Source organism: Vitis riparia, chromosome 12 (genome assembly GCF_004353265.1).
Source record: "Vitis riparia cultivar Riparia Gloire de Montpellier isolate 1030 chromosome 12, EGFV_Vit.rip_1.0, whole genome shotgun sequence".
Classification (NCBI taxonomy): domain Eukaryota; kingdom Viridiplantae; phylum Streptophyta; class Magnoliopsida; order Vitales; family Vitaceae; genus Vitis; species Vitis riparia.
In genome coordinates, this window is record NC_048442.1 from 15816452 (window position 1) to 15828443 (window position 11992).

Here is an 11992-nt window from a genome sequence, read left to right on the forward strand (position 1 = left end):
AGTATAATTGCTTTACCTGCATTTTCAAGTAATAATGAGCTAGTATTTGAGTTTTTTGAATCTGAGCAGCCACAGCTACGAAAGCCACTGCATAACAAGTAAGTTCTTGCTACTCTATTGTTGTTTCTCTTTATTCTTCTCTGTATTAAATATTGTTGATTTGAATCTATGTTTCAGCTTGCACTTAAATTAAGGATGGTGCCATATTGTTATGATACAGTTGGCACACATCAATATTGTGGCTATATGCTATTTCTTTGGCTTTAGTCTGCCAATCTGATGGTGGCCACATCTTGAACACCTCAAATTTTGAGGTACTTCCAATTCGCATTTCAACTTCTATGTTTTAATTTGAAGTGCTTACTTCTATGCGAAAATCTTTAACTTTTCACAAAATCTTTTTGATTCTATTCAAGAGGTCTAATAATATATGTATATTGGACCTTTTGAAGCAATTATAGATCTTGGGAGACAATTCTAATTGGTCAATAAAAATACATTTCAATTTTTAATTTTTTTCCGTTTTTCCTTAGTTTAGCCATGTGGCAAATGGACAAATGAATTGTGGGGTAATTTTTTATTGTTGAATTTGTGATTTCTTTAATGGGTTTTTGTTGAAATAGTGGTGAAATGTGTAGAAATTATTGGACAATATGCAGTGACAAAACAAAACACAGAAAGCAATATGTTAAATAGGATTTCGGTGGGCCTCTTGTTGAACCCCTCTATAACTAAAACAGAACAAGGTTACTATTTATATTCCACTCATGGTGATGGGAAGAAGTGCTTCCATAGTGGGTGTGTATTCATTTGGTTTCTGTCAAGTTGAAGGAAGAATTTTGTGAAACTGATCTGAGGCCACCCATGATTTATGGAACAGAATGATGGGCAGTCAAGAAACAATACATCTAAAAAATTATCATAGATGAATGAGGAAGCTGGGATGGTATATAAAGAATGCCAATGATTGCACTAGAATGGATGTTTAAGGTTAGCATGAGGACAAAGAGGAAGGAGCCAAAATGAAAACAGGATGAAATAGTAAGAGAAGACGAAAGATTATGATTTAACTAGACTGTGGATGTACATAGAGCTGAATGGAAAAAGCGTTGATTTTTCAGCTTTTATTTTTTCCATTTCTGTCCAGCATTAGCTATTTTGTTAACTTTTAAATGTTCTTCATCTTCCTGCCTTTCTTGCATAATCATCATTTCTGCTCGACCCATAGTCAATCCGTGGTTAATATTTCACTGGTAAGAGGCTAATCTTTTATTTATTGCAGGATTATGGAGCTCATCAACAATGGAAATTCCAATCATCAAGCATTTGGTGACCCATCAAAGCTGGCATGCATGAAGCTACATGAGCTACATCCTGCATCTTGGTTAGGAAAATCTAATCTAATTAGTTTTCAATCGACTTGTTTCATCTTGGAAAATTGATTTCAGCATACTTACAGATAATGGCTTTCAGGTTTTCAGTTGCTTGGTATCCTATATATCGAATTCCAGAAGGCAATTTCCGTGCATCATTCTTGACTTACCATTCACTTGGATATTTAGTTCAAAGATGCAATTCAACTGATTCTCTCAATGAGAATATGTTGTGTATCGTCTTTCCTGTGCTGGGACTGCAAAGCTACAATGCACAGGTAAAGCACTGCTACTCTTGATTTATTATGCTGTGTTAGCTGTACATATCTGTACATACAATAATGTGGTTGTTTCCTTAGGGATAACACCTTCCTAATCAGGTCTCTCAATTGTATATATATATATGTATTACTCCTCTGATAAATAATAGAAAATAAGAAGTACCTTGATTTGGTTACATGGTATCAGAGCCATTGGCTCAAAGTCTGGGAGGTGTCGTGATCGGCCGGTACCCGAAGTCCGGCGACCTAAAGCTGAACGCGTGAGAAGCAGGACGCATCAACTCACGCGCCGGCGCGTGGAGGAGCGTAGCAGCTTCTGTTGACCTCCGATCAGTTGCGTGGGTGTCGCAATCCCGTTCTCTGGCCAAGGTGATCTCGCTCCGCTCTTGTTCTTTGAGATTCTGCCCTTGGGGCTCCGTGAATGAACCCTTTCCTGATCCCGATCTCTCTGGTTACCGCGAGTCACCGCTGCAATCCTCGAGAAAGAAAGAGAGAGATTTGTGGATGGTGTTGAGATTCTGCCATTGGGACGCGTCGACGGAGATTGGTCAGATTTGTCACCTTCGCCGGAACCTTGCCCCTCGATCCACCTTCCTGAGACGCCTTCTTCTCAGATGCGCGTATCTCAGATCCCGACACCCTCTCACGCTTTCTCTTCGACGCTGATCACCGGCATTCCTCCTGCTCCGCCGCAACCCTAGATTCGCACTTTGCTCCGAATCTGGCCGGCTGTTCCCTGTACATCACAGTCGCCGGAAACCGACGGTTGTGATTCTCCTTCCGCCCACCTTGGCAGCCACGATAGCAATCCATTTTGTCAAGGGGTTTTATAGTTGCTTTTGACGCAATCTTTGACGCTTTTGCCCCTTTGTGTAAGAAAGGTACTTGTCTCTTTCTTCTTGCTGTGTGGCGAATTGTAATTTCTGGTTTGGGCTGATTACTTTGGAGATTGAATTTTATCATGGAAGAGAATAAGCATTCTGTTGCTGATATAGTGCCCATTGTGTCAAAAATAACTGAACACAAATTAAATGGGTCTAATTATATTGAATGGAGCAAGACTATCAAAATTTATCTGAGAAGTGTTGCTAAAGATGATCACTTGACTGAGGAACCTCCTACTGATATCACTAGAAAACTTTGGTTGCAAGATGATGCACGGTTATTTCTGCAGATGAAAAACTTTATTAATAGTGATATTGTTGGTCTGCTGAGCCATTGCGAATTTGTTAAGGAGCTAATGGATTATCTTGATTTTCTGTATTCTGGAAAAGGAAATGTCTCTCGGATGTATGATGTATGAAATGCCTTCCATTGTCCTGAAAAGGGAGCTAAATCCCTCACTGCATATTTTATGGACTTCAAGAAGGTATATGAGGAATTGAATGCACTTATGCCTTTTAGTCCGGATGTTAGAGTCCAACAGGCTCAACGGGAATAGATGGCTGTTATGAGCTTCTTATCCGGTCTCCCATCTGAGTTTGAGACTGCCAAATCTCAGATTCTTTCTGGTTCTGACATTGGTTCCCTTCAGGAAGTTTTCAATAGAGTTCTACGAACTGAGAATGTCTCATCTTCTCAGCACACCAATGTTCTTGTTGCCAAAGGAGGAAATGCAGAAAATACAAGAAGGGTGAATAATAGGGGCGGAAACAGGGCATTCGAAAATCGTGGCAATGATTCAAGTACTATTGTGTGTTTTTTATTACCATGAGGCTGGCCATACCAAGAGAAACTGTAGGAAATTGCAAAATCGAAATCGGAGAATTCAAACTGCCAATGTTGCTACATCTGATACTGCTACGTTTTCAGACTCCTCAGACAAGATCATCACTATGACAGCAGAAGAGTTTGCCAAATATTCACAGTATCAAGACACACTGAAAGCATCTACTCCTGTTAGTGCTCTGGCAGAGTCAGGTAAAACATGTCTTGTCTCCTCCTCAAACAAATGGATAATTGATTCAGGTGCCACAGATCATATGACAGGTAATCATAAAACTTTCTCTACCTTCAGAACACATTCTGCTCCCCCTGTTACTGTTGCTGATGGTTCTACCTATGAGATTAAAGGGTCTGGGACTGTGAAACCAACATCTTCTATTACGTTATCGTCTGTGTTAAACTTACCAAATTTGGCCTTTAACCTAATCTCTGTCAGTAAACTTACCAAAAATCTGAATTGTAGTGTCTCATTTTTCCCTGATCATTGTGTGTTTCAGGATCTTATGACGAACCGGACATTTGGTAAAGGACATGTATCTGATGGGCTCTATATTCTTGACGAGTGGGTACCTCGACCAGTTGCGTGTGTTAGTACTGCCTCTCCTGTTGAAGCTCATTGTCGGTTAGGACATCCTTCTCTATCGGTGTTGAAGAAATTATGTCCTCAGTTTGATACTTTACCTTCATTAGATTGTGAGTCGTGTCATTTTGCGAAGCATCATTGTAGTTCTTTAGGCCCAAGGATTAATAAACGGGCTGAGTCTTTGTTTGAGTTAGTACATTCTGATGTTTGGGGTCCGTGCCCTGTTACTTCTCAAACTGGGTTTCGATATTTTGTTACCTTTGTGGATGATTTTTCTCGAATGACTTGGATTTATTTTATGAAGAATCGTTCAGAAGTGTTTTCCCATTTTTGTGCTTTCTCTGCTGAGATTAAAACCCAATATGATGTGTCTGTGAAAATATTAAGAAGCGATAATGGAAAAGAATATGTGTCTAACTCATTTCAGAATTACCTGAGTCACCATGGGATTCTTCATCAAACATCATGTGTTGATACTCCTTCTCAAAATGGGGTTACTGAAAGAAAAAACAGGCATTTACTTGAGACAGCTCGTGCACTCATGTTCCAGATGAAGGTTCCGAAATAGTTTTGGGCTGATGCCGTTTCCACAGCTTGCTTTCTGATCAACCGTATGCCCACTGTAGTGCTTAAAGGTGATATTCCGTACAAAGTAATACATCCACAGAAATCAACTTTTCCCCTTGAACCAAGAATTTTTGGATGTACATGCTATGTTAGAGATACAAGGCCTTTTGTTACTAAACTTGATCCTAAGGCGTTACGGTGTGTTTTCTTAGGGTACTCAAGACTGCAAAAGGGCTATAGATGTTTCTCGCCTGATCTCAATAAGTATCTAATTTCAATGGATGTTGTGTTTTCCGAAGACACATCCTTCTTCTCTTCACCCACAAGTTCCGCAAGTGAGGAGGATGAAGAATGGCTCGTGTATCAAGTGGTTCATTCAAGACCAATTGCTGGACAATCAAGTGTGGTTGATTCTGATGCGTCTCTTGCTCATTTGGGTCCTGTTGTTACTATTCCTCCTGCTCCAGACAAACCACCCATTGTCCAGGTATACTCTCGGCGCCCAGTGACAACAGATACATGTCCTGCACCAGCTCCTTCGTCATCTGATCCTTCCAGTGATCTCGACCTTCCTATTAGCCTTCGAAAAGGTAAGCGACACTGCAAATCTATCTATTCCATTGCTAACTTTGTGTCTTATGATCACCTGTCACCTTCCTCAAGTGTCCTTGTAGCCTCTATAGATTCTATTTCAGTCCCTAAAACTGTTACAGAGGCCCTGAATCATCCTGGGTGGAAGAATGCAATGCTTGAAGAAATCTGTGCATTGGAGGATAATCATACATGGAAACTTGTTGATTTGCCTCCAGGAAAGAAAGTTGTTGGCTGTAAGTGGGTCTTTGCGGTAAAAGTTAATCCTGATGGCTCTGTGGCACGACTGAAAGCCAGACTTGTAGCTAGAGGATATGCTCAGACATATGGAGTAGACTATTCTGATACTTTCTCTCCTGTTGCCAAACTCAATTCAGTTCGACTATTTATTTCTATTGCTGCTTCCCAACAGTGGATGATACATCAGTTAGACATCAAGAATGCTTTTCTTCATGGTGATTTAGAGGAAGAGGTCTATCTGGAGCAACCTCCTGGGTTTGTTGCTCAGGGGGAGTATGGGAAGGTTTGTTGTCTGAAAAAAGCTCTCTATGGATTGAAGCAGAGTCCCCGTGCTTGGTTTGGAAAATTCAGTAAGGAGATCCAAGCATTTGGCATGAACAAGAGTGAGAAAGATCACTCCGTTTTCTACAAGAAAACAGCTGCTGGTATCATACTTCTTGTGGTCTATGTCGATGATATAGTTATTACAGGAAATGATCATGCAGGAATCTCTGATCTTAAGACATTCATGCATTCCAAGTTTCATACAAAGGACTTGGGTGAACTGAAGTATTTCCTGGGAATAGAAGTATCAAGGAGCAAGAAAGGGATGTTCTTATCACAGAGGAAGTATGTGCTTGATCTGCTTAAAGAGACCGATAAGATAGAAGCAAAGCCATGTACTACCCCGATGGTGCCTAATGTACAACTTATGCCAGATGATGGAGATCCCTTCTACAACCCTGAAAGGTATCGGAGAGTGGTTGGGAAGCTAAATTATCTCACCGTGACGCGACCAGATATTGCATATGCAGTAAGTGTTGTTAGTCAGTTCACATCTGCGCCTACAATAAAGCATTGGGCGGCTTTAGAGCAGATTTTGTGCTATCTAAAGAAGGCTCCTGGTCTAGGCATACTATATAGTAGTCAGGGACACACTCGTATTGAGTGTTTTTCTGATGCGGATTGGGCAGGTTCTAAGTTTGATAGAAGATCCACTACAGGTTATTGTGTGTTCTTCGGCGGGAATCTAGTGGCTTGGAAAAGTAAGAAGCAGAGTGTTGTATCCCGTTCGAGTGCAGAATCTGAGTATAGGGCCATGGCACAGGCTACTTGTGAAATCATATGGATACATCAACTCTTATGTGAAGTGGGATTGAAGTGCACAATGCCAGCAAAGCTTTGGTGTGACAATCAAGCCGCTCTTCATATTGCTGCGAACCCAGTCTATCATGAAAGAACCAAACACATTGAAGTTGATTGTCACTTCATTCGTGAAAAGATTGAGGAAAATCTAATCTCTACTGGCTATGTGAAGACTGGAGAGCAACTTGGGGATATTTTTACAAAAGCTTTAAATGGAACTCGAGTTGAGTACTTTTGTAACAAGCTGGGCATGATCAACATCTATGCTCCAGCTTGAGGGGGAGTGTTAGCTGTACATATCTGTACATACCATAATGTGGTTGTTTCCTTAGGGATAACACCTTCCTAATCAGGTCTCTCAATTGTATATATATATATGTATTACTCCTCTGATAAATAATAGAAAATAAGAAGTACCTGATTTGGTTACATGCTGCAAACTTTAGAATGAGACTATTTCTTCCAATGCCAAACTTAAATAACTGAAAGGTTGAGAACTAATGAACTGTGTCATAAATTTAAGCCCTCTATATTTCTTTTTTCACCATATCTAGGTTTTCATTAAGTTTCTTTAATCTTATGGAAGTAAAAGCATCCACAGACAACATTCGTCTTCATAATGCAATCATGGGTTACAAAACAAGACATGAACAAAAGATTGTGCTGCTTATTGTACCAACTTTGATGTGCGGTTATGATAATTGATATGTGCCAAAGCCCATCGGTGTGCTCGATTGGTTAGGGTAAATGATGGATGCATGGTAGAGGTGCACTGTCCCAGGTTTGGTTTTTGTTGGTGGTTGAATGCCTTCGATTACCCAATGTTAGTTGTGACAGGTGCAACCAACATCCCAAGGTTTGAGTCCCCATGAAGAATCCAAAGGACTTGGCCATGGAAGGTTTCTCAATTATGTATATATATAAAAAAATAATAATAACATATACCAAACTGAAAGATGGTGAATGGCCTCAGGTCTGCAGGAACACAGACTGAGAAAACAAACATCATGTCTGGTATTTAAACATTACGGTAACTTATTCTACTTTACTAAGGGATGCAGAATATGGTGAACATAATATATATATAGATGTGTTGATGATTGGCTAAGACTTAGGAGACAGAAGATATAAATGTTATTGCAGCACTGCTGATGGTAGAGTATTGATTTTTCCCTATATAAGGACTTTACAACTGCTTGTATTTCTGTTGGAAATAATGAAATGATCCACATGGAAGGGATTGAAACATCTAAGATGAGATCTAACAGGCTCACACTACAAGAAACCTTCGCGGATATAATGCCATGACAAAACAAATTAGGGTACAACCTGCCTAGTTGTAGCACAAATTAGATATACTTCCTCATCTTGCAGATTATGTTGTCTGCTTTAAAAATGGATAAATAAAAGTGTCTTTTTACTGGAGATTTCTGCTGGCACAACTCTATGATTATCTCTTGCAAAAAGATTGCCTTACTTCTGAGCTTGTTTTTCTCAACCGCCAGGCTTGTGATTTATTGATTGGGCATGGGTGCGATATCCCCCTAACTTCCTATATTTGCAGGGTGAATGCTCGTTTGATCTGAAGATACCTGTGGATGCTTCATCAAAAGATAGTAAACTTGTCAACAGTTCAGAAACCCTCAAAGAGAGGATCAGAACACTTCAGGAAAATGCATGGCTATTTGCTAGAGGGTGTGTTTCCAAAAACAACGTCAAGGTAGTCAACCGGCAGCCAGACTATGAGTTCTTCATTTCCCGGAAATGCTGAGATGGTGCCCTTCTGTATTATAGTCTAGAACACAACCATTTCTCTCCTAGTTTGTACAGAATTACTTGCAGCTTCATCCGTCTTCCCATGTAAAGATTTCTAAAGAAGATGACAACTAGAATGGAGGGCGAGGCACAAACACTAAAGCAGTAGCCACCGTATTTCAGGTCTTTGTAGATAATGGGAACAGAAAGTAGTTAGCAGAAACCTACAGGAAAGGGTTAGTTTCAGTTTTGAAAGCCTGATATCCACATCTCACAGTCAACCTAGGTAAAGATTGTTGATATCCCATGTAAAGAAGAATACTTCATACATAGTTTCAAGTAGAAGTTAAACACATTGTAATCTCAAGTCTCTGTAAGCTCAATCTGTATATCGAATTCCCAGGCCTAGTAAACAATATGTTGTGACCATCAATTTCTATACTCAACGAGTATTTTTTTTATTTTTTTTCCTCTAGATGACTGAGATACTAAATTTACACAATTTTTCTTAAGATGGTTGAAGAAATGATGCTTGTTAATACAGGAGAAACTGTCCCGGTAACCGAGTTGTTGAAGCTAAGGCTTCCGTTGAATATACAAATTATGTAAACTAGAAACAGCAGCCACCATTTACTAACAGTGGCCCTAGGCTTTGATACAAAAACAAAAACAAAGACACAAACGAAAAAAAATCAGCACATGATATGGCCTTAGGCATACTTGGAAAAAAAATGCAGTAACCGGTCTACTTGAACTGGATATGAAATTGCTTACTTGATCCTCATTTTTCTGAAATGGAACTTGATGAGACGGTGCTCTTGGTCTGAGATGAAGCAGTAGAAATATTGCTGCGTGGCTTTGAACTCTGGCCCGAGGATGAGGATGATTCTGTGAAGAAGATTATTTGCTCCTGGTTGTCAACGAAAACTTGAAGGGTTCGCGGGATTGGAGGAGGGTTCACATCCAGAACCCCCTCAAGGATCTGAACTACTTGACCCATTGATGGCCTCTGAGATTCCTCATCTTGGATGCACCAACAAGCCACTCTACAGAGCCTTGTTAGTTCTTCTGGATCTGCATTCCTCTCCAACCTTCGGTCTAACAGGATGAGGATATCATCTCCTTCAGTTAGCACGCTTGAAGCCAAAGTTGGGAAGAATTTAACTTTTCCATCCTCAGAAGCCTCTGAGTTTCTCCTCCCTGAAATAAACTCGAAAAGCATCATTCCATAACTGTAGACGTCAGCTTTGGCTGTTATGGCTACGCCTGAAATCCACTCTGGTGCAAGATAGCCCCTTGTGCCCCTCATGGTTGTTAGGACCCGGCTGAAATCACGCCCAATAAGCTTTGCCAGGCCAAAATCTGCCACTTTTGGGCAAAATTCAGCATCCAAAAGAATGTTTTCTGGCTTTATGTCACAGTGGACGATGCAGTCTCGGCACTTTTCATGGAGATAAGTCAAGCCTCTGGCAGTCCCGAGCGCGATTTGGTACCTCTTCTTCCAGTCCAAAACTTCTGAATCCTTTTCATGGAAAAGATGAGCATCTAAAGAACCATTGGGCATGTAATCGTAGACCAGCAACTTTTTAGTACCTTCTGAGCAGAATCCACGGAGTCGAACAAGATTAACATGCTGGATTGTTCCAATAGTGCTGACTTCTGATCGGAATTGCTTCTCTCCTTGGCTGATGCTTTCAAGCTTCTTCACAGCTATGAAACTTGAGTCAGGCAATCTCCCTTTGAAAACAGAACCAAAGCCTCCTCCCCCCAATTTTTCTGAGAAATTCTTCGTGGCATTTTGCAAATCTCTGTATCCAAATGCCACCAATGAACCCTCTACTGTTTTTGCAGTTCCAACCGATCTACGTCGTCTCCAAATTATGAACAAGCCAAGGCCTAAGATGGCTACCATGGCTGCAGCCGATCCCACCGCAATACCAATAACCTTCCCCTTGTCACTGCTGGAATTTGGAAACTCTGAAGCAGCAAGCTTCAGATAGAAAGTCTTTCCACTACTATCACCATCGGTAAGCTGTTGCAGATTCATGAGGCCATCAATCCAAATGGAGCATCCACTGTCAAAGGCATAAGCAGTGCAAGAGCAGTTATTGAAGCAAGCCGATTCGCATGCTGATCTGCTCCCAGCATTTACAGTTTGGGGATTTTCAGGCAATCTCATGTTAGGCTTAGATGAAAACCTATCTTTCTGCTGACTGAGCGAGTTGCTTTCACACTGCAAACGAGTGTTTCTCTTACACCCAGCAGACCGATCCCCCAAATTCCAGTCATTTTGAGAGCTTGGCGTGAAACCCGTCAAACATTCACAAAAAACATCAGTATTATCATCATTGCAAACTCCGAAAGGCCCACAAAAGTTATAGACCTCACATTGTGTCCTGGGTTGAGACCAAAACAGATTCCACTGACGGGATGACTCCAACCAAGTCAATTGCTTGATCTGACCAGAAACATCCATAATGAATCGAGAGATAATTGTCTTATCGTAAACTGAATAGGTAAAATAGCTCTGATTGGCATCAGAATAGAAGCTGAAATTGTATATATAATTCAATCTCATTTCGGGAACTAAGCTAAAGATTTGGTCATTCCATGTCCCACTAGTCCAGTACTGCTTAGACCTATTCCACCGGATTAAGTACTGTGAGGTGCTATCTGGGTCTAATTCGAGGGAAAACAACCCATTTGCAGGATCATCCGTATTTTTCCAAGAAGTGAGAAGCTGTGGGGTTTTGGTACGTTTATCCAATCCGAGCTTGGCACCAGGAAGCCATGTGTGGGTGGGATGATCAAAGCTCTGCCATCTTGTTTCATTTGAAACAGCCCCAGTAACTCTCAGAACAAAGTTCCCTTCATCCAAAAGAACAGCTTCTAAGCTAGTTGAATTGGAGGTCAAATTGGTTGACCAAACACGGACTTGGGATTCATTGAAAAGAACTAAATTACCATCCAATATTTTCAGCTGTGAAGAACGATTATCAGTGACAGGGGTGTCTCTATTCGCCACCCAAACTATAGTCTGCTCAGAAACTTTCTTGTACCACATGCCTATATAATAGTATGAAGAATTACCTGGCTTGAAGAAACCCAATACAAAGTTGCCACCTGCAGAGACAAGGGTCTGATCCCCAGAGAGAGTTTCGTTCCCAGAGATGGTGTCACCTCCATGGGAGAGATGGATCTTGAGAGTTAGACATAAGAAGAGAATTGAAAGCTTGAGCCAAGGGTTGTTTCTGGTATCCATGGCTGCACCACTCTGCCCAAACAAAAGAAGAGATTTCAGAGGATTTATAACGAGTGTGTAAAAACTAAAAAGAGAGGAGACAAAAGAAGTGGGGAAGAAGAAGTCTAACATGCGGGTCATGGAGGAAAACCAAACGAGTGGTTGTTGTCTCAGTCTCACAATTTAAAGTCAAAATCAAGCTGCTTGAACTGACCACCATGCCCTTTGCCCTTATTCCTAAGTCGTCAGAAGAACGAAGACTCCATTGTTGGTCTAAAACTTTCTAGAAAATTGTGATTGAATTGGACTATTTATTTTTGTGTTATTTTTCCTATTTTATTTTTGCTAATTTTTGCAGGATAAAATTTTACGAAATCTGTGCGTACAAATTTCTAGCACGCCCGGTGGGACATCTCTCTGTCTCTCATCTCTTTTGTTAGAAAATTGATCTCTACTACGTCGATGACACCCAAAAGAACTCAAGTTGTGCATGTCAACAAGGGCAATGACA

At 40.7% G+C, this 11992-nt stretch overlaps 1 protein-coding gene across 3 annotated transcripts; it reads right to left on the reverse strand.

Annotated features, from left to right (window-relative positions):
* On the reverse strand, positions 1 to 11560 carry LOC117926683 (G-type lectin S-receptor-like serine/threonine-protein kinase At2g19130). Of its 3 annotated transcripts, none has more exons than XM_034845902.1 (2): positions 9015 to 11560; positions 1 to 16 (listed from the first exon to the last, which is right to left on the reverse strand). In XM_034845902.1, the coding sequence occupies exon 1, from the start codon at positions 11500 to 11502 to the stop codon at positions 9022 to 9024; it is 2481 nt and encodes an 826-aa protein (XP_034701793.1). In that variant the 5' UTR covers positions 11503 to 11560; the 3' UTR covers positions 1 to 16; positions 9015 to 9021. The 3 variants fall into 3 exon arrangements, with proteins under 3 accessions (XP_034701793.1, XP_034701792.1, XP_034701790.1); XM_034845901.1 differs by lacking the exon at positions 1 to 16 and adding an exon at positions 7815 to 8086; XM_034845899.1 differs by lacking the exon at positions 1 to 16 and adding an exon at positions 8727 to 8890.
* Positions 11561 to 11992: the final 432 nt, after the last annotated feature.

Excerpts from the sequence above, each read along its gene's own strand:
- LOC117926683 (XM_034845902.1), bottom strand. The coding sequence starts at position 11,502 with ATGGATACCAGAAACAACCCTTGGCTCAAGCTTTCAATTCTCTTCTTA.